At 38.6% G+C, this 25,364-nt stretch overlaps 2 protein-coding genes and 1 long non-coding RNA gene across 7 annotated transcripts; 2 read left to right on the forward strand and 1 right to left on the reverse strand.

Moving 5' to 3' along the window:
• Positions 1–9,003: 9,003 nt before the first annotated feature.
• Positions 9,004–13,293, forward strand: Lmx1a (LIM homeobox transcription factor 1 alpha). The gene is made up of 5 exons (XM_034332371.2): positions 9,004–9,570; positions 10,252–10,671; positions 11,585–11,890; positions 12,081–12,179; positions 12,369–13,293. The coding sequence occupies exons 1-5, from the start codon at positions 9,447–9,449 to the stop codon at positions 12,626–12,628; spliced, it is 1,209 nt and encodes a 402-aa protein (XP_034188262.1). The 5' UTR covers positions 9,004–9,446; the 3' UTR covers positions 12,629–13,293.
• Positions 13,294–14,306: 1,013 nt separating this feature from the next.
• Positions 14,307–24,839, reverse strand: LOC117607991 (proton-coupled amino acid transporter-like protein acs). Of its 5 annotated transcripts, XM_034332368.2 has the most exons (11): positions 22,936–23,045; positions 21,344–21,422; positions 20,212–20,413; positions 19,178–19,272; positions 18,852–18,968; positions 18,445–18,717; positions 17,560–17,644; positions 17,055–17,327; positions 16,358–16,536; positions 16,128–16,297; positions 14,307–16,065 (listed from the first exon to the last, which is right to left on the reverse strand). In XM_034332368.2, exons 4-11 carry the CDS (start codon positions 19,237–19,239, stop codon positions 15,821–15,823), a joined length of 1,404 nt encoding a protein of 467 aa, XP_034188259.1. In that variant the 5' UTR covers positions 19,240–19,272; positions 20,212–20,413; positions 21,344–21,422; positions 22,936–23,045; the 3' UTR covers positions 14,307–15,820. The 5 variants fall into 5 exon arrangements, with proteins under 5 accessions (XP_034188259.1, XP_034188257.1, XP_034188260.1 ...); XM_034332366.2 differs by lacking the exons at positions 20,212–20,413; positions 21,344–21,422; positions 22,936–23,045 and adding exons at positions 24,440–24,566; positions 24,713–24,839; XM_034332369.2 differs by lacking the exon at positions 20,212–20,413.
• LOC117607993 (uncharacterized) lies at positions 23,189–25,307 on the forward strand. Its single transcript, XR_004582272.2, has 3 exons — positions 23,189–23,390; positions 24,733–25,076; positions 25,169–25,307. It is a non-coding gene; the product is annotated as an uncharacterized LOC117607993 (long non-coding RNA).
• The last annotated feature ends 57 nt before the right edge of the window (positions 25,308–25,364 follow it).

The raw sequence follows: 25,364 nt of genomic DNA on the forward strand, positions 1-25,364 counted from the left end.
TCGAGATTCTTTTTAAATTCGAAATAATGAGTCTAAGAAGGCGAAGTGTCCCTCGTGCGTCGGTTCCCTCGATTTTTAATTAAATCTTGCAGAATACAACGAAGGGATGAAAGAAACATCTCCCCTTAAACATCGTACCACGTCTCGTCTCCTAAGTAACTAGGATACGTCTTGCAATTTATTCGACCTATTTACCACCTACCAAAATTAAAAAAGAAATGAAGTAACTTGAATTCTCATTTTTCAAATGAAATATAATTGCATCGATGTATTGCACACAATTTTTCAATATGAGAGTAGAATAAAAAAAAAAGAATCCGTGTTTCAACAGGAGTCGCAATAAAAATATTCGCGATATTAAACATGAAATATTAATTGAGAAAGGGAACGTTTCGAAAAGCAGGAATTCCGGCGTGAAACGACGAGGGGGGGGGTGAAAAAAGAAAAAAAGAAAATGCTGCAGCTTCCCTGCGAGCGAGGAATTAATCGTTCGAGATCCTACGGATTGATTCGTTTCTCGAAAGGATTGCAAATAGATCGTCTGGTACCCAAAGGAATTTTTTATTATCTCGATTTCAATATTACCACGTATTCTCTGTAGAATATTCACGATTCGATCGACAGGAAAATCTAGCAGCTGAGAATCTATTTAATATGGTTCATGGAAAAATTTAAAATTCTTATTATTCTACAAATCAGTTTCCTAATAATGCACGTTTCAATGGATCTATCAATGATTTACTAATTTCTAAATTAGCAATTCCCAAATTACCATTTTCCAAATTATCCAAATTACCAATTTTTCAATTAGCAATTCCTAAATTACCATTTTCCAAATTAGCAATTTCCCTATTAGAAATTTCCAAATCACCAATTTCTAAATTACCATTTTCCAAATTAGCAATTTCCCTATTAGAAATTTCTAAATTACCATTTTCCAAGTGACCAATTCCCAAATTACCAATTGTGAAATTTCCATTAACCCCTTTAAACCTCCCACACTACAAAGTCTTCACGATGTGAACCACCCTCGATATTCTCATGTTGTTCCTTAATTTAATTGTCTCAGTAATGTTCGGCAAGGCAACACTTCCTTGAAAATCGTAAGAATGTACGCGTACAGTCGGTTAGAGGGTGGAGAACGAGGGTGGTTGGAAACGTACACGTGACCAACCACCGTGGACCTCACGCATGCCCCGTTTAATACCACAGCTTGACGGGTTGGTCGGTATGTGGGGGTGAGGGGGTAGCTAGGTATATTGGCGCCTGCCGTTAAGCTCATGTTGATCCCTTGTACCAGGATAGAGTTGCTCGATACGCAGGGACTCCACGTCTTTCCATACGACGCCATTTTTTTTACCATTCCTCTTAAAAATCTTCAAACAACCACCCACTTTTCTATTAATTAAAATACATTGCCTTAATTAGAAATCTTGAAAATATTTTAATCTTTTTGGGTCCAAGATCGAATTCGAAAATCTAAAGAAATTCTACGTTTGAAATGGAAAATGGTAAAGTTCTGCGAAAGAATTTCTAGATATTCCAATCGATTTCGTCGATGCCTTATTAATCCTACAGCCACGAAGCATATGTTAATGTTTTCAGAATGATAAGAAGCTTAATCGTCAAGGGTTTTCATCTCCTGAGAACAGAAAGCTGTCCACACATCGTTATCGTACGCGATACCTGTAAATACGAGATATCGGATTGTCACGGTGTTAATTAAATCGAACTCTAATGTAAAAACAAGATTAAACGATGTTAACACTCTTTACAACCATACTGAAAACAAAGCGGAATACATAAGAAAATTATTCAATCAAACATCAAACTATCAAAATTAATGAAACATTAACATATACATATAATAATTATTTTAATGAATACTTTTATCGTAATATAGGTATATATTTTAATTTTTATATTCTTTCATATGCATTTATAAAAATTTTATTTTAAAAAATACCCCTTGTTAATTAATGAAAATTCATGAAAAATGATATTCATTCCAACTGATGTGAGAAATCAAATGAAATCAGAAAACAAAGTCGATGAACGACTTATTGGTCCACGATAAAAATGAATCTCGTTAAGGGTGCAAATGGTTCAGCCACATAATAAAGTCATCTACTATATATTCCCTGAGAAGGTGTAAAGGTGGAGACCTTTGGACAGAAGGTTTGCCGAAGCCGCTAAAAGCCCCGACACGCGTCGAGATCGTTACGTCTTACCGCACATAAATAATTAATGACCGTTTGCAACCCCTCCTACGAACCTCCCTGGGAATATTCCACTGGCGAAGAAATTCGCTTTTGGATGTTCCTGCTCGTAAAAATTCGCTCGGTTTTACGCTCGCTTTACTCTATACGTGGTCCGTGAAACAAACATCCATAGAATAGAGAATCGTTCACAATTTGCTCGACGTCCTTTCCCCGAGCCTGTTGATCCTTCTGACCTGACGTTCCGTTGGGGTGCACTCGATTTATCGTCGTATCCTTGGAAAATCTTCCTTCGAATCTTTTTTAGATCCATCCTCGAGGGGGATTTTAAATAGAATATATTTTTTCTTCGCTTCAGGTGAAATTTCGATGACGTCCCTACCATTGAAGGGTTGACGATTCCCATTTCAATGGCAATGATTTTTTTTTTTTAAACTTTTCACTTTCAACCTACGTATATTCCGACGAAAGGAAAAGAATCTGTTTGAAAGACGGTAGAGGCGATCGACGGTAGCTGTGTGTGAAAATCAAATATCGAGAAGGGCCTTCGGGCAAGGAAGGAACTTTATTCATAAATCGTAGAACCGGTGAATGGAGGCGGTGTTTGCCGTGCCAGATATTAACTGTATCTATGCAGTGCCCACTGGGCTCCAGGATATTATGACCGTTCTCGGGGCATAATTAGTAATCCCTGGCACGTGACGCACACGTGACTGCGGCTCGTACAAGCTACACCTTCGACCAGAAGGGTGGTTTTGCTGGTAGGTGGCCGCCGTAGGGGGATGATGACCAAATAGGAGACTCTAGGTCGCGTGCATCCTTAAATAGTCTAGCTTCATATAAATATTATATCCACGATTTCATTTAATTATCCTTCTGTCATCGATACGGAATCTCACCCTCTGCAATTCACTTTTAGAATTCTTTTGATCTCTCTATAAAAGTGAATTTTTTCTAAATTCAACAATCAATTATCTCTATTTTTATCTTACGTTATACGTTTCCAGAAATTCGTACGATTTCTAATGTTTGTCGACGCACGGTTCCCATGTTCGCCCCTTGTTTTCCAAGGGAATCGCGCGAACAATTTCGGAAAGCCGGTCAGTTTTGCAAATAGTTACTCTCGTTTGCGAGACTTATGAAGATTTCATGGCGATCGTTCTTCCTATTGAATGGCAACGGGCCCCTGAATGGATCGTATTGACAGAGGCCACGTGTCGTTGGCTCATCACGTGCGCTCCTACGCCCCTGGGAAACTCGTTGTTAATAGAATACCGAAATCGTTCTATCGAAAGTCAGATTTCTTGCGAATACTTCAAATTGATATTTAAAAATGAAGAAGAGAAATCTGTTCATTTTTCTGGTTGAAACATCAAAGGTTGCCCGCGGTCTTTTGGGAAGTCGGCTATTTGGGCGTTCAGGATCGAGCGGAGAGGAGGATCCGCATTTTCAAAGGCAATCAAACAGCCAGGATAGCAGTGGATAAATATTGTTCTTTGCCAAAATCACATGAGCACACGGCCGATTCATATCCGGGACAACGAGCGTGATGCAAACAACCAGAAGCTACATGATTTCCAGTTATTCCAATTGTTTTTCGTATCATCCGTGTAACAGTGACGATACGATTCGATGAAAAATTCATTTCCGTATCGATATTCCTTTACAATAAACAATAGTATACATACAAATTTCCTGTCGATTCTAATCGATTCACCCTCGAGCCCAGACTGTCCGTCGAAAGCCACCCTTTCTCCAGCACGCGTGAAAAACCTCTTCCGAAGAAGATGATCGCGAACGATTAACCGGTAACCGAGCCCCCTTTTTCGTCGATCGGCGATCTAAAAAAGTATCCAGAGATGTCCCGTGACGTGGACAAGTTGTTCCTGCGACCGGTATCTGGGATTCGCGTAAGGTCGCACGAGTTGGCACGTGTCGGCGCGTGTCATCTCGGCTCAAGCGAGCGGAAAATCGCTCTTTGAAGTTCTGAATTCTCTGTTAATCGCGATCTAACGCTCACCTTTCGTTTGGATCTATTTTGCGCCGGAAGTCGAGCAAAGAGAAGGGGGCGGCGGTGGTTGAATACGCGAATCAAAATCTTCTCCCGCGAGAGAAATAAAAGGGAGGTACACCATGGAGAAATGTAGCAGCGGGAGGGCGCCGCTTTAAAGGATGGACGGATTTCGAGAGGGTGTACGGGGGTTGATTGTTTGCCGAGTGGCTATATTGTAAGGCCGTCTGCTATCGAAACGTCGACTCCATTTTTGTTTACTCTTTTTACGACTCTTTGTTTATACATATGGGTGGCGGGGGCGGGGGTGGACTTGCGAGAAGAATCAGTCGTTCAACGATCGGAGGCGTGAAACGTTTTATAATAGATTTGATTCAGAAATTATTTGTTAATTTGATGTAGAATTTTTTCGTAGGAAGCTATTTTGATTTCTAAAATATTTTTTCATCGCAAAAATAATATTCTTTAGTACAGCTGAAAAATATACGACCAGCATCGACGAGAAGAACAATAAATTTCCCTCTGATACGAAACTCTTCCGACGGTTTCAGAATTTCCTCCGCTCGCAAAACAACCAATTAATCTCCGCCCCTTTGAACGTTGGTCAGCGTTTCGGAAAAAAGTTCCATTCGGTTTTTTATCATTTTTATACGCGGCATCGGACGTCTAACTTTCAACGCCATACCGTCCTGAAACGTTCTCTTTGTCGCTCGATAAAAAGGACACGCCATGGAAACAAGAAACGATTTCGATTTGGAACCTTCAGTCCTTGCAGGCTCTTTGAGAAACGCTACTGGTGCAGAAATGGGAGATTTGGGGGATCCTTTCGATCGAGGAGAATACTAAAGCAAGAATTTGAAAAAAATTAGAAGCTTGCAATATTGGGTGTTAGAAATTTGAAAAGTCAATGCTTGCAGAGTTGCATATTTGGGATTAAAATTTATCAATATCCAAAATTCGAGCGTTCAAAATTGAAGTATTCAAATTTCAAACTTAGATTTAAATAATAGAATTCATGGCAAACTATGCATAGAGTCAATTAACCGAACAAATTCATGCGGATTTTAGCTGGGAAACAAAGAACACCGAGATCCAATGAATAATAAAAAGAAAAACTACCATTTAAATATTCATATTTCGTAAGAATACATTCTCCTCCCTTTTTCCTCCGTTCTTTTCGTCGCAGATTTCAAGCGATATTCCAATCTTCCATATCTCAAATTTATTCATCGCAATCTGTTCGTTTCTTAACTATTACCTAACGAAATTTAATCATCTAATATTCTAACATAATCTTCTAAAACAAAAACCAGTGACGGACAAATAATTCCTAATCACAATTAATGATGATGCATTTGAAAATAGTTAAAATCTGATTCAATTTGATGACAGAAAAGTAACACAAAATGATACTTATAGCTCATCAATTTAAAGCTTAAAGTTTCCTGAAAATGACTACATAAAGGTTTTATCGATATTCTGAATATAAAATAGCTGGTCCTTCTTTGAAGCCGACAATGTACCAATTTACATCTCGATATTGTTCATTAATTAAAATGAAAATTTTAATCACTGATATCTCAAAGCATTCTGTTCCATTTTTAAAATGAAAGATATCTATTTTCAATCGAGCGATTCGGTTCTTAAGGCACGTGCCCTTGGAACTTGTTTCACCCTTCCTAGATCTTAGCAGCATTCCTCGCGTCGGCCCCGGATAAAATGTAATAACGCGTCCTCTTCAGGCTGGCGCGCACGAATCCATCTTTCGTTAACGAGGGTGGAGGCTCACGATTGCGTCCCAGGAATGCGTGATGACTACTTTGTCAGGAATGCGCCGTGGCGCCCATACGCGAAACGAGAGCGCCACGACGCTGTACCCTGGACGTCCCGGTGGGTGCAGCTGCCCTGTTACCCTACACGACGGATCCAACAAGCTTGATCCTTCTTTTTTTAAATAGAGAAATGGTTATCGAGCAACTTAATTTAATTTCTATTCGTTCGATAACAGAATGTACACCTGTTCTGAAACGATTTTCAGAAATGTTCAGAAATCAAGCAAAGAAAAAAGAAAGCGTATAGATGCAATCTTCATCAAGTCGTATCGTTTGCTAAGTAGTATAATTTATAATCAATGACGGTAATTTAAAATACGAATCACCCTCCCGTGAATTTCCATGCCGCAACCGGGCCCAAGAATCTTTCATACGTATTATGATGCAGAGACACCCCTTTGTTCCGTGACCAAAGGGTGCGCAGTGAACCACGTGCAGAAAATTTGAAAAAAAAAAAAGAATTTCACAAAAGAGATCATCCATCTTCAAGCACTATTCAGTAAATTTCAATATATCTGACAAATTCTATTTTCTTCATTAGAACAAATTAAAAGATAAAGAGTTAATTGATTTCCAATAGATAATGCATTAATGAATTTGACTATTCAAAAATAAATCATTGATCTAGATTTATGGATTAGATCAATTTGATCTTACACGAGATAATCTAAAAGATTCTAGCACGTATTCTATACAGACACCCCCTCGAAGCGTGACCAAAGGGTGTTTAGAGGTCCACAAAAAGGGGGGATACTCTTTTCCCTCCCCCTGTCACGAAACAAGGCTGGAACCGTATCGGCATAATTACACGGATGGCGTTAGTGTCACATATCCTGAACAATACGTCGAACGGGAGTTAAGGGATGGGGTGGATGCACCTGCAAGGAACCATATTTCATCCGACGTTCAGGCCGACTTTTGTGCCTTTATACGCCATGAAATCGCGAGGGTCATCGGTTTTCCCTAATTTCTATTATACCGAGATAAAACCCTGTTAGGCATCCACCACTTCAGGGTTCCTCGAATTCCCTTTAACCAGCTAACAATTTTACAAATTTAACTTTCCTTTTGTTATAAAATTCCTTGGAATTAAATTACATTGGAAGTGGAATGGAATAATTTTTCAAAGTTCGATAATTAAAAAATTAAAAAATTAAAAATTGAAGGTTCACCGGGTTTCCTTTAAACCTAGAATGATCTTCATCCCCTAACATTCACCAAGTATTGCCTATCTAGATCGACCCACATAATTTACATGCATACCAGACGTGTCTGGTAAGTCGACCACCTATTAGTATCCAAGGTACCATTGACAAATTATTGGGGTAGTATTTCAACAATTTGAATTTTCTTTCTCACACAAGACTACCATCTAAGGACAAGTCGAAATACAATTTTGCAAATAATAATAATTTTCAAATTTTCCAAATAATAAAAAACAAGTGTTGTTGGGGCTGTGATTTTCCAAAGGGACACGTCTAACAAATTCGGCCTACAAACACACCAGCCCTTAACGTATGCTCGCTGTCGGAGGCGATTCAGGATCGCAGGGCACCGGTTCCCCTCGGATACGCACGTGTTCCATCCGAAAAATACTTTGCATCACCATTACCGCCAACTTGATGCCCCTTTGTAGGGCGGCAGGGGCATTTCGAAGAGAGAGAGTTTCATAGTCAACTAGGCGTATCATTGAGGGGACCCGTGGTCCGTGCACCACGAACAAAGACAAAGAGCACCGTATATAGGCTTTTATTTGACAAACATTGCCGCACAAAGGACGGTATTGTCGCGTATTTACGCGAACTGACAAACGGCCAAATACTCGATGCGCCACGACTTTCCTACGGTAAAATACACCGAGACATCTTCCTGCCGTCTACGCGATATTGCCTTCGAGACGGCATCCATTTTACTGGCAAGACCTTTTCTACTTCTCTATGCTCGTACGTGTTTCTTTTCTATGGAATTCTTTTGTCTAAAAGGTGTTCAACTTCCCTCCACCTCTTTCCTTTGCATCTCTGTCCCCATTGAATTTGTCATATTTTTTTTTTGAAAAGGTGTTATATGAAATTTGTTGCTTTCTGGAGATTTTTTGGTTTCTTTAAATATAATTCTTTAAGGTTGCCAGGCATAATAGAAATGACAGTGTATGGTAAGAGATTGTAATAAAAGTGGCACAGTAAGAAAGACTACGTTCTAATTAAAATTACTAATGATTTTTCATTTGTTACTTTGTATTATAATAGCTGATTGTCATTGCGAATGAAAAAAATTCAATTTTCCTATCGATCACCAGATTTCATATAGATTTTCAAGCACTTCATAGGGGTTTTAAGAGACAAAGAAACCCTCGACTTTCAGTTTGCCAAATATGATTTCTGCGCGGACAATGGCCCAGCAAACATCGATGCACTCAATATGCCAATATGCCAATTCGTAGCCTCGATTAGCTTCGTATTCTAATTCAAATAAACTGTTAAGCAGTTTTCAAAAATACGCAAAATTCGCGTGAAGAATAAATATCTTACGTATTGCCATTTTTTTTTTTCAAATTACTTAGTCAAATTTCAATAATCCTCATCTCTGGTGTCTAAAAATCTTTGAAACGAAAGAAAAAAAGAACCGAGGCAACCCAAGTGTCCGTATCGGTATACGTCACTGGTTATGGTCGCTAGATTATTGATCTCCCGAAAACACGAGCACAACCAGTTGAGCACCGCGACAACTTCTCATCCCCTCCATCCCCCGTTATAAAGGAAGGGCGGTACCCAGGTCGACCAATGGCTCGCCTCGAACAGTTTCCCTCGCGAACCTCCGACACTCCGCCTCCGGTTTCTCACCCTCGTCGATCCGTCTCGAACGGGAGGGGTTGTACACGATGATAGCGAGCGAGTAGGGGGATGATTTTCACTGTCGATGCTGTGGCTGGCGTCAAAAAAGCCTGAGAGTCCGGGCCGTTGACACGTATCGGTTATCGTCAGGATACTAATAGCCATCCTGTGTCCAAGATCGTCCCTTATCTCGAAGAAAACGGGCAGAAAGAATCGGAATGATGAATATTAACGAAGAATTAACGGTTGGTCAAGTTTGGACGTCCGTCAGGATGGCCAATGGGGTACACAGGATCTTCTCTTGAGGCCTATCACCACGTCGGAGGACTGGAGAGGGTTGACGATTGTTTTCAGAGCATCACCTGGTCCATAGCGATAAGGACGCTTAAAGTGATCTTTGTGGACATAGCGGATTGTTGTTTCGACTGTTTTCGTGTGACTCGACGTGGACAAGAAAGGTTGATTTGTGATCAGTTCTATCACATTTTTTTTTCTGAAGACTATTCGAGGAAGTGAAATTGTGCCGAGTGAATTCGGGAAGATACGAGGAACCATGTTGGAATTCTACCCTCCGCTACCAGGTACCCTTGGTCGCCAGGGTGAGTCGGGACCACCGACGATGGCCTCGGCTGCACCACCGATGCCATTTCGGCCTGCCAATGACAATAACAATGCAGGTAATCTTCGGGAAATTTTTCACTCTGGTATCATTTCAATCAATATTTAAAAAATGCTGATTAAACATTAGAAATTGTCACTTCGAAAGTCTCCTAATGATAGGTAAACTTAGGGGGTGGATATCTTGAAGAAACGAAAATCGAAGCTGTTGTTTCAATAATTGTATAATGATTGTTAATTGAAATTAAATTTGGAAAATAAACAAATGTACCTATTGCAAGTGGATCATAATTGAAACAAAAGGAATTCTATAAATCCGGTGTCTATATAAATAGAAACTTATTGCATTGCGTTCTATCGCGGTGTAGCTTTATCACTATCGACAATCGATAAGCGACGGAATAAATTTCATGGGTCTCGCAATATTGCTTCGCACCAGAACACCTATCACATTTCTCAGTCTGACAACCATATCATTCGAAATAACTCCGTGCACATTTATTTCTTTCACTTTAGAAGAGGGTAGTTTTAAAATTTCTATAATCAACCAGGACTATCCTCAAAATGATTAACTTTCAAATGAAAATTAATACAAAATATATGAAATTGAAATTACCCTATCGCACCGACCATCAGGGGATAAAAATTGACCTCTGGTCAATTAGAAAATTCCAAATTAATCTGGTCCATTTAAAAGCACGGTAGGAGGCTAATTTTCGCCCATCAATTGTTGATTCTAGAGCCGTCGGTTTCGGTAAAGACAGAATCCGGTCTCCTGGAGACGATCTGTGCCGGTTGCGGCCGCACCATATCCGACAAATACGTGATGCAGGTCGCCGGAAGGAACTACCACGAAGAGTGTCTATCCTGCGCTGCATGCGCCGCTCCTCTCACACATTCCTGCTTCATTCGCGAGTTGAAACTCTACTGCAGGAACGATTACGAGAGGATCTTCGGTGTTAAGTGCGCGCGGTGCATGGAGAAGATCAGTTGTTCGGATTTCGTGCTCAGAGCGCCGGGTTTGGTTTTCCATGTGGAGTGTTTCGCGTGTTGCATGTGCGGACAACCGTTACCACCTGGTGCACAATACTTCCTGCGACAGGGACAACCGATCTGCAGAAGGGACTATGAAAACGAGTTGTACCTGAACAGTCCTCAAGGTTGGTGAAAATTTAAACACAGGATAATATAGGATGATTGTCAAAGCTTAGATAGATCCCTCAACCTCTTCACCCTCCTAAGGGTGAGCGTAATCAAAGGATTACTGGTTTTAGGAAATTTACATATAAGAAAATACACCTGGTTGCAAATAAAATTTGATGAAAAAGGTTACTTCGCTTACGTTTATACATTAAATTAGAAATTTAATATACAAACGTACAGGAAAACTTTGACAGCAAACTGCTCTCGACTATCACGATTTACTTGATCATTCGATGGAACCGAGATTGGCGATCTGTTCGGTATAAAAGGATTAACGAAATATTGTCAAATCTACTGAATGGGATTTAACAAAGTTTCGTTCGTACCGGTGTTATCAAACGAATCGACGCAGCTGCGAGAATCGTATTTGTACATACCTTGTTGCATTGTTCGCAGGTTGTACTGCTACAATCTAAAGACATCCAATGTAAAAACCTGCAGGAATTTCGAATCGAGGCTGTCTCTTTTCAAGGTAATTAAACTTAAGCCAAGCGTAATTAGAAATTCGAACGAAATTCTTTGAATGAATTCGAGAGATGGACAAGGATACGCCAATCTATGTATTGGAATTAACAATCGATCTTCTTCTATCATTAATTTAGTCGTTTCAATATTTACCGGCGGAGAGGGTGAAAGAGCAGTTTGTTAGTCATAGTTTTTAAATGAAACATATTTTGCAATATTTTCAATGTAATTTCGTTCAAGTTTGAAATAATATTAAATGAAAATTCACTGAATCATCGAAAAATTCCTGAAACTATGAAAAAAATGTCAAAGAATCAAGACGAGGGAGGAGTTCAAAAATGATTAGAAACGAATGGATATCTCTAGAATTTCGCTGAAACTTTAATTGAACGTACAATTTTTCAGACGATGATTTGTTGGACGAGAACCGACCTAGAGACGGTCGTCGGGGTCCCAAGAGACCCCGGACGATCCTCACGTCGGCTCAGAGGCGTCAGTTCAAGGCGTCCTTCGAAGTGTCCCCGAAACCCTGTCGAAAGGTACGAGAAGCCCTGGCAAAGGACACGGGTCTCAGTGTTCGCGTGGTGCAAGTTTGGTTCCAAAATCAACGAGCGAAGATGAAGAAACTACAAAGGAAAGCGAAGACTGAGCCTGGATCGGACAAGGAACCGAAGGAAGAACGTCGGACGGAAAGTCCTCACAGTGATCACAGTAAGTTTCATTTATATTAAACTATCTAAAGTATTAATTATCTATGTCTGTCGTTTATACTTGAACGAGTGTGAAAAAGGGGTTGCATTGTATTTGAATTGAAACGAAAGTTGTCGCGAAGACTGGTTAATGGGGCTTGGAGTGTAACTTAGCTTGGTACAAAATGCCAATTGTCTGATCTCGTTCGCAGGTCATTACTTGAACGCCATGAACATGCGCGACGGGGAATCTTCTAGCTTCCCCTCAGCCACCCAACCGCTCAACCCCAATAACCCGTACTCGCCCGACGGTAAGTCTTCTTTTATAGCGTAAACATTAATTAACCCTTTGCGCACGAATCTCTGATGAATTTCATGGAATTTGGGAGAGATGTATGACTGGACATTTGCATCTTCCACGTCTCGAATTATAATTTCAATCAAAATGCATTGGTTCTATCATTTTTAAATTGGTATTCTGTATTTTTTTTTTTTTTCAGACGCATATCCGGGTCATTCAGGGGAGAGTTTCTGCAGCAGCGATTTGTCCTTGGACGGTACGGAAGCTGGCTTCGACATAGGCGAGAACGAGGGTGGCGGTGGTCAAGAGGGTAGCCATCAGGGTGCCACCCACACCCATCACGGTCCTTCCTCCCACGAGGCGCCGTCACTGTCGCAAAGTTTGCACGCGGCGATTCACAACCCCATCGACAAACTGTTCATGATGCAGAGTAGTTACTTCAGTGGTGACCATGCGTAATCCGCGAGATATATCATTCTCCATGGTGTTCTCGATCGGTTCTCCAAAGGAGCTAGCTGACCCATGACATCAGTCGTCGCGTGTGAAATATAAGGGGAACATCGTACAGCGTCGTTTTTCCATTTTTTAATTTATACTTTTTACATTTTTTTATTTCGATATTTTTGGTTTATTTCCTTTCCTCGATTTGGTCAAAGTTTAATCATTTTTATTCGATTATTGATCTTCTCCTTCGTTAAGTTTCTTCGTGGAAGTTGTTTTACGTTTATCGAATTTTGTTGCTTCTTTATCGTTGACACGTGTTTTTCTTTTTATTTAATTTATTTAATACTCAGGGTAAAATGCTGTACGACAGATTGCCGCTGGTATCGCAGCAGATGATCGTTCTCAGTGCTAATTATTTAATTTAAGATGGTTTTCGAGGTACCAAGAGAGTGGCGAGGACAATGAGATGGTAAACGAGTAATCGCGTTTCGATTTAATATTAAACGAATGTATCCCTCGGTTTTCGCCTATAAAAATGCATATATTTAAACGTCGACGTACCTTATTTCTATCCCGAGAGATTGTTGTTAAACAAAACGTGACTCGTCGATTCCAAATCCTGGCTATGATCATAGCCAAAGAATGATTTACAAGAATAATAAGCGAGCTGTTAGGTTCGACGAAGCACTAACTAGGAATAATTAGTGAAAAAATTACAATACATTGTATAAAAAAGAAACGATACCTTAGAATCATTGCTTAACACCCTCTCCTCATCCTTTCTTCCAATCTAGTAGTAGATATAATTGAAAGTAGCATTTTACAATATTTTGTATAAACAAAGTTGGTAGTTAATTATTCGTTTAGGAGCAATAATAAATGTCTGATTAATCTTCATCGAGAATCGACAAATTTTTGTAAAGTAGAGGCGAGGAGAAAAGGATATTTCTAATGATGAAAGGAGAAAACCTCGAAATAAGTCAGACGGCAAGCGGTACAGGTAGAAAGACTCGAAATAAGTCAGACGGCCCAGGTAAGAATAGAGGGTTTATTATTATCAGAAATACACTGACCAAAAAAAGAACAAAAAATTTTCAACTTTAAAATATACACAGAAAATGCAGATCTATTACGAAAATCTTTAGAAATCTACCAAACTTGACGATCGTTTATCGATAATTCAATTTTTCCTTGGATTATCCAACAATGAGGCATAAAATAGAAACGAATAAACATCCTAAATAATTGTGCGATCGTCATAGCACCGTTGAATAATTGGAAAAAGAAAATAGATAAAAGAAAAGAGGAAAAATCCTTTTCATCGGATCGAATCGATCGACGATTCGTACGATATTTATCATCGTGATCGAGTTGCCGGCAGTGACGGTACAGAAGTAGCGATTTACATTTATTTATTTTATTTTCACGGTGTCAACTTTCAACTTCGACCTGTTCTACTTGGTTCGCAGCTGCGAATCGTTGTACTCGAGCATGTCGAATAAAAAATAAGGCATAACGATGGACTACGCTTTTTATCTCTTATTGTTGAAATCATTCAACTCTTTCACCCTTTATCAACACTTAGCCAACCGAATGGAGAGATCTCCCCCACTCGTTCAACGATGATCAACAATTCGATAGAAATGCAACTTTTTATTCCTGTACAAAGTCTTCGATCACAAGTTTCTTTGTATACTGTCTAGTGCTGGGCATTGTTTATATAAAAAAAAAAAAGAAAGTTACGCGGTGTTTAATTTCAGGTTGATGATCAGACGAAAGTTAGTCACGTTGATGGAAATCGAATAGCAAAATATTTGTCGAAACTTAAATCACTAATTCGTGACACTAACTGTTAGAGTGTTAATTGCTGAAACTATCTATCTATCGTGTTAATTTTCCCTTTCGAATAGGAAAATTTCAATTTCACCTTTTAAGAGTTATCTAATGTTATTTTTATAAATTGTCTATTTAGCTCTATTCGCTTAAAATACTTTCAGATAAAAAGAGGCAGTCAGAGAAGATTTCTCTGCCGAATTACTCTTTGGCAGTGCGACTAACGAGCAATTAGAAATTGGTATAGGCATCGTCTTTATATGTCATTCTAATTAACACCTTTAAGTAGCGTAATATGCAGTCTAATTTGATGTTTCGAATCCCTAATTCAAAAGGGAAATATTTCCTTATGTTTATTATATAGTTTCATAGAAATCTTATGTTTTTTATGCAGATTGTTGAATTGTAAGTCATGTTTAAAAATCATTGAAGAAATAAGCAGTAATAAAACAGTTCTTATGTACAAAAGGCCACTATACTGGACGATGTACGGTCGTGTGCAATTTAGGCTCTTCCTAGAATTTTCTAGGGTGCCATTCTCTACTTTTTTCCCTTAAGCAAGAGAAACCTACATTGCACCCGTATAGATAGTCAACCTTAAGGTTCAAAAATCTTATTAAAATTAAAACCTGTTAATTAATTATTCTCCATCGCTTATTCGAATAACTTTGCAAAAAAATGCATTATTTTAACATACTTAATCCCATCATACCAATATACATGAAAATTTGTCAAACAACTGTATTAGATTGTCCAGAAAATCTTGGCTCTTATTTTTGAGAAAGCAGTAGAAAGTTCTATGATGAAGATCGATGATGAAGATTTTCTGAACAACTTAATATTACACCACCACCAACAAGCACATGCAAAATACAAATTACTTGATTTCCACCAGTGATTCTTTCAATCATCCGACATCCGTTTCATGCTTATTTTGCCCAACACCACACGACTCCTGGTCGTAGTTAAACATCTAAAAACTTTGTTTAAGGTGTGCTGGTCTGCTCGCAATTTTCTAAAAGACCCTGTGCACCCTGCGTTGTACTGTCTACCTAACAAGAAAAGCTCCCGAGGTGGTATCCTCAGATTTTACATTTTAAATCTAACAATTTCATCATTATATTAGTAGCAATATTAAGTGTGAAACAACGAATTCGGATCTTTATTTATTCAAAATAATTTGAAAGTTTCTTCTGGAGTTTGACTTCTGGTATTCGAATAGGAGGGTATCATTTCAGGAGCTTTCCTTGTAAATCACCGGTGTTTAAGCTAAACTGAGACGAGAAGCTACATAACATTTCCCTCCACCTCTTACTCGCCTCTCTCTCTTCGTCTGCTTTCCTTCAATTGTTCCTGCCTGATCTTACACAAGTTTCACTTGAAGGAGTTAACGATGTCGACGATGCTGACGTAGGTGCCTATCACCAGACCCAGGAGGCCAAACACGATCAGACAAATGTTCTTCAACAACATAATCATGCACGGGCCGAATTCTCTGTCTGGCCAGAGGACGCAGATCTCGATGATTGCTGGGAAAGCGATGCCAAGGGCGGAGAGACAGAGAGCCCCGAAGAGGGAGATGAAGAGACCCAACCTGGGTACAGCTATGGCCAAGGTGACTAAAAAAGTATTGAAATTCTCTGTAACGTATTTCATTGCCATTGCTAATTAATATACTCACACGTCGCTAAAGTGATAACTGTCCGGCACACGTATTCCCAAAATAATTTTCGTTTCTGTACTTTCTGATCCAAGTAAGTGTTCCAAATGATATCGACAGGAACGTATCCTTGAAGAGCGTGGGTGATAAAAATTGCGATAGCAAACATGATCTTGATGCTCTGTGCCATCCTGGAATAATTGAATTCCCTGGTATACCAAGAGAAACGTGTACAATTGAACATCACTTACACTTCATCCGCGGGTAAATTGAAAGTAACACTGCCGCCAGCCTTGTCCCCGTACTTTATGTAACCGAAGAACCCCATAAGAATATACAGAGCCACGATCACCGTCATTCCTATGTTCAGGACACCGCAGTATCCACCGAAATACTGCGGGGTCTTCATATTGTTCTCCAGCGCGATGATCTACGAATGAAAATAAAAATCAATGTAATCAGGTTGTAATTAATTTTGCACAAACAAAGCGTGCGAAAATAATAACTGAGAATCACTGGGATATTCTCGACAGGATGAGAACGTCTGAGGAATAATAGGATGGATTGCATTGAAGCACTGATCACGGCAATCTCAAAGTTGTTCTGTAAGTGGCCATTTATTTGTTTATTAACTGATGCGCCGGCGTCGTTGATCTATTCTAAGCGCGCAGGCCATTCGTTTCGCTAACAGTCACGGGAAATGATCGACGAGGACAAATGATTGATCGATCGGGGCTAAGGGTAAAATTGAAAAACCAAAGTGATCTTATATTATACTAAATTGTTTGATAGAGGGAAAATTTTCTATTTTTATTTCGTCACTTTCGAGGAAGCGGAATTAGGAACGTTCGAGTATCGCCGACTTTCTGGACGGATATTTGGTGTCTATTGGGAAGCATAGTGCGAGGACGAAAATCCTCTATTTTTAATGAAACTTTTTCAACTCACCACCCCGACAGCCTCCAAAGCGAACAACGTCGTGCCGAAATAAAGCGAGAAATTTCTCAGTGTACCGAACATCTCTCTCTCGCTAACCGGCGGCAAATCCTTAAACATGTAAACCAGGATCATAGCCAATCCAACGAACGTGATTATGTTCGCGAGGGTGGAGAACGGCGCCAGTAACTTCAGATTCCTAACGTAATTGATCAAAATCAGCGGTAGCAATAAAATGAGCATGTGGGTTTTAACATCCAAAGGTTCCCAGTACTGGTCTGCCACCTGCGTTCACCAACAGAACAGAGATAATGATATCAATGAGTTCGATCGAATCATTCCGATCGTTGAATTTGTAGTTTTTTTATTTTTTTTTTTTTATTTCTCTTTCACTTCTTTCTTTATTTTTCTTTCTTTCGTTCGTTCATTCGTTCGCTCGCTAGAAGAAAATTTATCCGCTTTTTGGCGACGGCATTGATATTTTTTTTTTTTCATCATTTCTGCTTCTGCTATTTACCTGCTTGATATTCGACGCTACAAATACGATATAAACGCAGCATATTCCCAATTGATACGCTATCATGAACCCGTCTACGAGTCCTCTGCAAATATAACAGCAACTTTCATGTTACAATTGAATGGCCTTTAGCCGCTTTTATTTTGTGGGGGATGATCGTGCGTGCTTTGTGTGCGTGAATTTATGAACGAAATAAGGCGGGGAGAGAGAAGAAAATTTTGCATGGTAGATTTTAGTTTCTGAACAATGAAAGCTTCTTTGAGGTAATAATGAAAGATTACTTTGGGGTTTTTGAAAAATTCTATACGTGCGTATAAAACACTTTTAGCTTTTAAAAATAAGTGGTTTTGGAACAAGTTTCATTCATAATTAGTTATAAATTATAACTTTCGCAAGGTATTATCAGGCGACTCAAGTAGATACGGTCGGCGATGATTAGACACCAATTTATTCATCATCGAATTTTTAAAAAATAAAGAGAACTTTCACCGAAAATTACCTATTTCATTTGCAATAACCTGATACAACCTAATTCAACCTAATAAAATATTTAAGCATGGACAGTTTAACACATTAGCTACCACAGTGGAAATACACATATATGGTCAGACTAATTATTCAAGACGTTCATCAACGATCCCTGTGGTAATCAACGTGTTAATAATGACTAAGAAAAATGATATCAATGAACTGATAAGGAATGATCCCGAATCCGGAGATTCCGAAAATTTTTCTTCCTTAAAAATCTTCTTTTCTTTTCCTCCGAAGTTATATAATTTTTTGAATTTCCGAGTTCGAAATCATCTCTCGCGAGAGACACATGATCATGATCGTGTAGATATGGATGTGTGGCCGGCGTGTAGGTGCACGATCAATCATACTTACGGTGCATAAGGTGCGAACCATTTGACACACACAGGACCTTCCTCGAGAGCGTACTTCATACTCAACGGATAACTCAATATAGGAACTCTTAACCGTTTACACAGTCTGTACTGAGCTTTCACTAGTACGTGCAAACAATAAGTGCATAACACTCCAATGATCACTGTGGCTATCACACCGGTAACAAGTCCACTGTTGCAGAATGCGTTCGGCATCGCTAAAATCCCTGTTCCAAGACTTCCTTTCAGTAAATGTATAAGCGTCTCCGCATTTCTATAGAGAAGAAAAATGTACTAAAATTATTTCGATTAATAATACTTGAATTATTATTCTTGAATTATCCAGGGTGAAACGGTAATAATTGAAAATATAATCGCCAATTTTAATGATAAAAATGAAATACTCACGAAGTTGGATTTGGCCTATTTCGATGTTTATGGGGGTCGTAGTCTTCTACGTTTGCGGTTGGCGATGTTGGCACTTCCGATGGATTTAGACCACTTCCGGCGATTTCATTATTAACTCTGTAACCGCATCAATTTGCAAATTCAATCGTCGTACGGTTAATTCTTTTTTGTTTGTCGAGTTTCACGAATTATCGTCAATTATCGAAAGATACAATCGCGAGCAAACAGAGTTAGTTCTCGAATGGTACGTTTCAATTTCAACATCATTGAACTTTGAACCGCTATTTTTTTCATAGAGAATGTCTGTTAAGTAGAATAAGACGTACTTGTACGGACTCTCGGAACCGATCAGCTGCATGTTTATCGTCTCCTCCTTCGCGTTCTCCATGGTTATTGGTCGCTCAATTTTCTCCTGTTACTTCTGTGTTTCAAAAAGAACCAAAACAATGTTTTTCATCCTTTATAGACTTATATAATTAAAGTGGAAATATGAAAGAGTGAAAAAATAATTAATACATTAAATTTCCTGATAATTATAAGAGGTTGAAACGATCCCTTTCAAAAATTCTATCTATGGGTCTAATTTAAGTTTGGGAATATTTTTAAATCTCAGGGCCGATCCTGAAGATTACTCGAGACGTGTGCTTATCAAGGATCAATTTTCTCCTGTTACTTCTGTGTTTCAAAAAGAACCAAAACAATATTTTTCATCCTTTATAGACTTATATAATTAAAGTGGAAATATGAAAGAGTGAAAAAATAATTAATACATTAATTTTCCTGATAATTATAAGGGGTTGAAACGACCCCTTTCAAAAATTCTATCTATGGGTCTAATTTAAGTTTGGGAATATTTTTAAATCTCAGGGCCGATCCTGAAGATTACTCGAGACGTGTGCTTATCAAGGATCAATTTTCTCCTGTTACTTCTGTGTTTCAAAAAGAACCAAAACAATGTTTTTCATCCTTTATAGACTTATATAATTAAAGTGGAAATATGAAAGAGTGAAAAAATAATTATTACATTAATTTTCCTGATAATTATAAGGGGTTGAAACGATCCCTTTCAAAAATTCTATCTATGGGTCTAATTTAAGTTTGGGAATATTTTTAAATCTCAGGGCCGATCCTGAAGATTACTCGAGACGTGTGCTTATCAAGGATCAGAGATACGACCTAGATCCACGGTAGTGGCCGAAGTTCCTAATCAATTGGCGGATATGGAACAACAGGATAGGATAAAAATGGCAATTCATCATTGCGAATCGGCTGCGAGATTCGACGCGTCTAGCTTTAGCACATTCTTTCGCGAACTGATTGCTCTTAATTATTGCATTGAGGTCAAATGTAGTTAACTTACTGAAGGTTATATATACAGCAAGTGCATTCTCACTTCGTCGTTTCTGAACGTTCAATTGATCGGATTCGAGCTGTCTCCAGACATCTTCGGTGGAAGAACGAAACTTCGTATGTTTCATTTGTTTCATTAAAAATTTGCATCGATATATGGAGTTTGGAAACGGTTGCAAATTTTTTCTTCAACTGAATCAAACTTGCGAGGACTGAGAAATGTAGAAATTTTTCAGAAATAAGGAAATCATTATCTAGTTAGCGTACGAAGCACAGGGTAAAGTCACGCGATTTCCTTTTTGATTGAGTAATGATCGTGATCGCACGATTCTTGGGACGAACACGAACGAGCAACCGGTGCTGGACGTGTGTATACGTTAATATTAAAAACGAATCGTGAAGATTAGAATAAAAAATCTGATATTTGTCATTGTTGTATCCGAAAGCAACAGGGTTGAATCACCCGGTAAATCTTTCAAGTTGTTGACCGAACCCTTGACACAGCCTCGACTGGCGTGACAATTGAAATTTGGCAGTCATTTATCTGTGTCAATGGTACTTCTTATCGCGTACAAAGCCGCATCTGACCCGACGTAACAGCGACGACACGGCCGGCTGTTAAACAATTTTATTTGGTCATTGACATTGTGGGCTCCCTATTAATACGAGCCTCGAGGAAGAATCGTTCGTGGTGAAAGAAATCGTTTGACCCAACGAACGCATCGATGAAACGATAATAAATAACTCTGATGATTTGTTAGAAAATTATTTCAGAGAATCTAACGATAAGAAATAAAAATTTTTTAATATCGTTTATCGATGCGAATTGCAAAGTAACTCGACTCCGACATGCAAAACCGTAGTCAGGATGAAACAATTAGGTTAAAATCGTAGCAAACGATTAAGTTACGCAATCAGAAACCGGACGATGGCTGTTTGTGGAACGTTTAACAAGTTCAAGCTCGTCAACCTTACTCTTGCACGTGAATCCTCTGTTTCCTCTAGCGGTGATTAAATTAATCGAACGAGCACGAAAATAAGCCATCCAAATGATTTACGTTTGTCATATATACTCGTTATTTAATTGCCCCTTGATCAAAGTGCACGGTTCCTTAAATGAAAAATTCAAATTTAATTATTACCTATTGTGCTGAAAATAGAATTGTTTCTGACCGGCGCGTTTGGTACAATTTTGTTGTTTTTGATACTCTTCGACTTTTCCTGTAAAGAAAAATTGTCGAATTTTAGAAAAACTGGAATTTTAATTAAGAGAAGCTCAATTTAAAAGTTGAAAATTTTTATGAAAAATAATTCAAGGATTGAAGTGGTAGTTGATCTCATACTTCAAGAAAATAATTAAAAGATATTCTGCTCGAATGAACTTGTAGGACAGTAACCCAATGCTCGGCAGTTTAATATTTCCCAAATTCTAATACACAACCCACTTACCAGCTACTAAAATAATGCATTGCTCGAAATAAATACCGAATCACGTGGTAAAACCACCTCGACCTCTACTAACGATAAAAACACCAGCGTCGCTTTTCATAACCGTGGAATTTAGTTCATTCTCAAGAATCACGCTAATTACATCTGATAGTGTATTTTGGCAACGGTAAACGAAGGCCTGAAAATCAAGTTACGCTCTAGAAGCTGGCACACTGTAATTCAACACCGGCCATCCTTCACTTTCAATGTTCATTCATTCTCGAAAAGGTACAGAGAAAAATGTCACTATTGGGTCATGATTGACCCGGCATCTGCCGTAACAATGACTATCCGTTGTCCGAGGGTTAATGGGTTAACGCGTTGACCGCCACAGTAAAACCAGACGTATCTAGTATTACAAACAGCGATATGGATTATTAATCATCCTATTTGGTCTCTGTGACCCAACTGTAATTTTTGTTTTCTTTTCCTTGCATTTTCCTCGAATTTTGATAGACTTTATTTTTTAATTTATTTAATATGATTCAGTTGGTAATTCCAATGATGGCGAACGATTTGTTAAAAATGAATCAAAGATGGGGCAATGACGTCAACTGAAACACTTGAAACAATTCCATCGCGCGGAACGCAGGGTTACTTGGCTTAAGTATAGTAATCGATCTCCTAATTCTTACTTCCTCAGGTCGCATTAGGGGAACACGTCAACGGGCTCGTCAACGCTCAGGCCCCGAAACAATATCACCGGAATATATTTACGACTCCGCTAATTTTAGAAAACGAAATTGTTTTCCCACCTGATGAAAGAACCTAAGAGAACGCGCGGTTTAACTTGAATTATGACTAGTTATTCATCTGCCTTGTATCGTTCGAAAATCGTTAAAAGATAAATGGAAAACGAAGAACTCCTGAACTATGCGTACAGATCAGTAGATTGGAGGATTTATAATTAACATATTCGCATCGGGCTATTTTTTTTTTTTCACAAACTTTTCATATAAATTAGGGTGAAAAACGAGAATTCTGTATAGCGTGTCCCTATATTTTATATATAAATTATTAAAATAGAACATTGCAAGCTGTGCTATAGCTATAGCTTCAAGTCTATAATCTTCTATATAGAAATGATTAAATTAGCTTGCACAGGAAATTCCAAGGTCCATTATCCCTATAATATTTGATATAGAAATTAGTAAATTAGATCCCTCTATTTCTAAATCAAAGGGTACCACGATGAAGAAATTACAAACAACACGACAAATGTAGTAAATGATTCTTCCAGACTCACCAGATTAAGCACATCCGCAACGAGGGAAATGTAAAATCAGTCGAGCGAGCAGAAAGAACGCTGTCTATCCAACAGGGAACTTCCTAACGGTAATGCAACCACGACAGAGGATGTCTAACGACTGGGCTGTGCTAAACCACGGAACATTTCAATTTCCAACGAGACACCCGTTCGCGGACTACTCGTCACGTGATGCAAGTTAGAAACTGCACTTACGGGGCACATCGGATGATTTAAAAGCGCCTGGTGAAACGTACTAGCCAACAGTTCCACGCCGACTATGGTAGAAGACGAGCCATCGTCTTAGGCGCTTTACAGATTCATCCAATTGGACTGTGTTTATGGGAAATTTTTGAACGGAGGTATGGATGATTGAGATGCCACTGATTTTCGCGAAAATTTCATTTTTCATTGGATGAAATTCGAGGGGGAAGAGGAGATCCTTTGATATACCGGTATGTGACACTGTTTCATTTTTGTGGAATTAATCGGTAAGGATTTCTCCTTTTGATAATAAAAGAAGAGTAAATGTACCGATTTGGCGATGGTAGCGTTATAAATACACATTTACGTCAACTTTCGAATAGAGCATATCGATTGACCCACAAATGGAATCGCAACCATGCTAACACAGTATGGACAGAAGTAAGAGGTCGTGTTCCCTTAAATCATCCCTCTTTACTACTTAAAATCTTAATCCTTCTAATCAAATGCATTATAATATCTCCAATGATCCACAGATAATTTAATCTTATTTGAAAAAAGAATAAAAATTTAATCGTGTCACAGATTAAAGAGAAAGGCTTTCTCCATTCTCCTGTCATGATTTCAATCTTTCAAGAATACTTATTTGTATTTACAGAGAATGTAGCGATCACGGAATGAATTGATCAAGTGGTACATCGATCATCTTTAGGAAATTATATATAATTTTTAGATTGTTAATTAAGAAATTGATAAGTGACGTTGCATATGACAAAGTTCAAAGTGCAATGTACATTTGATATCGTGATACTCGTTTCAACAATTACCATGATAAAGGAAAAAAAAAAATGAGAATTTTTTGCGTTGATCTTTATCAATGAATGATTGTTACACGTCAATGTTATGCCTAAGAGATTGTCATCATGGTGTTCCCTGTACAAATAAGTAGACAATGAACGAGTTTAAAAGGGAGTATATCGATCCATATGTACACAGTTATGAAGGGATATTACGCGATGCTTTAAGATTCTTTCCGGATTATTAATCATTCTTTCAAACGTAATTCAATTTATAAAGGATAATAGGATTTTTCTTCGATCACACTGATCACCACAAGAAATAAAATAAAAAAGAAAATGTTCACTGGTACCTTTCGATAACACCACTCCTATATAACCAACATCCTCTCCACTTTATTCTATCATTCTTCGGTAACACTCACTCTGCAATTACACCAACAAACAAAGTAAAATAAAATGAATAAAGCATTCTTATGTCATTAGAAAAAAACACTCAATACCTTTCAACAGCATGCACCTTAAAGTACACCACCTCCATACAGCAAAGAACCTGGTCTGTAGGTCACTGTTACATAATCACCCTTCCAGTCAGCTCTCATAGAAACAAGCACATGATCTTCATAAAAACTGTGTCAAAAAATCAATCTCCAATTACACAAATCCTTTAGCCTTTAAATTCACCATTTTCCTTCAATTATACCAAAAAAAAAAAAAAAAAAAAAAATTGCTACTATGCTTTCTTCTTCCCTATAGTTGGTACAGCTTCAACTTACGTTCACTGATTTTGTTAAAGAAAAGTCGTTCAGGGTGCTTGGTAATCCAGGGAGGAACACGAGGACGCGTGTGCTGATCGCACACACAAGGACGGATCTTTCTTCGACATGGGGTCGCGTGCACACGTGCAACGAGAACTCGTGCAACTGGCTGCACCGAGGGTTGCCTCGAGGTTTGCGGGGGCAGCCACCCCGGCAACGATCCATACGCCTGTCGCTGGAACGACATCTCATGGCGTCTGCGTCGAACTCCATCGTGAACTTTCACCTCCGTCCTGCTGCTATACTTCACCCTATTTCAACCAGGTTCGATGAAACTACCAGGAGGTGTAACTGGGTCATTCAGTTGCCTGTACTGATTATGGTAACATGCAGTATCATTCGTTTTTTATTCTGTTATTTGCTAATGACAGCTTAAGGGATTTATGATGGAATAATTTATTTCATATCATCTAGGAATGTTGAAGTCAAGAATGAACGAAGAATGTTTACCAGGATTTAATGATACTTTGTTCATTCTTATTTTCCTTGTCAATGAAGCGTTGATGTGCTGATGAAGAGGGTTGAACAAAGCAGGAGACGATGAGCAGGCAGGAATATTATCCTATAAAATACAACCGTATTCTTAGTTTCTATAAATAGATTTATTCGT

Source organism: Osmia lignaria, chromosome 3, assembly GCF_051020975.1.
Source record: "Osmia lignaria lignaria isolate PbOS001 chromosome 3, iyOsmLign1, whole genome shotgun sequence".
Lineage (NCBI taxonomy): Eukaryota > Metazoa > Arthropoda > Insecta > Hymenoptera > Megachilidae > Osmia > Osmia lignaria.

Coding starts and splice junctions, on each gene's coding strand:
- Lmx1a (XM_034332371.2), top strand. CDS start 9,447: ATGTTGGAATTCTACCCTCCGCTACCAGGTACCCTTGGTCGCCAGGGT. Junction 9,571..10,251: donor CAATGACAATAACAATGCAG/GTAATCTTCGGG, acceptor TGTTGATTCTAG/AGCCGTCGGTTTCGGTAAAG. Junction 12,180..12,368: donor TAACCCGTACTCGCCCGACG/GTAAGTCTTCTT, acceptor TTTTTTTTTCAG/ACGCATATCCGGGTCATTCA.
- LOC117607991 (XM_034332366.2), bottom strand. CDS start 19,239: ATGGAGAACGCGAAGGAGGAGACGATAAACATGCAGCTGATCGGTTCC. Junction 18,718..18,851: donor AATAGGCCAAATCCAACTTC/GTGAGTATTTCA, acceptor TCTTCTCTATAG/AAATGCGGAGACGCTTATAC. Junction 17,645..18,444: donor TGGTTCGCACCTTATGCACC/GTAAGTATGATT, acceptor TTATATTTGCAG/AGGACTCGTAGACGGGTTCA.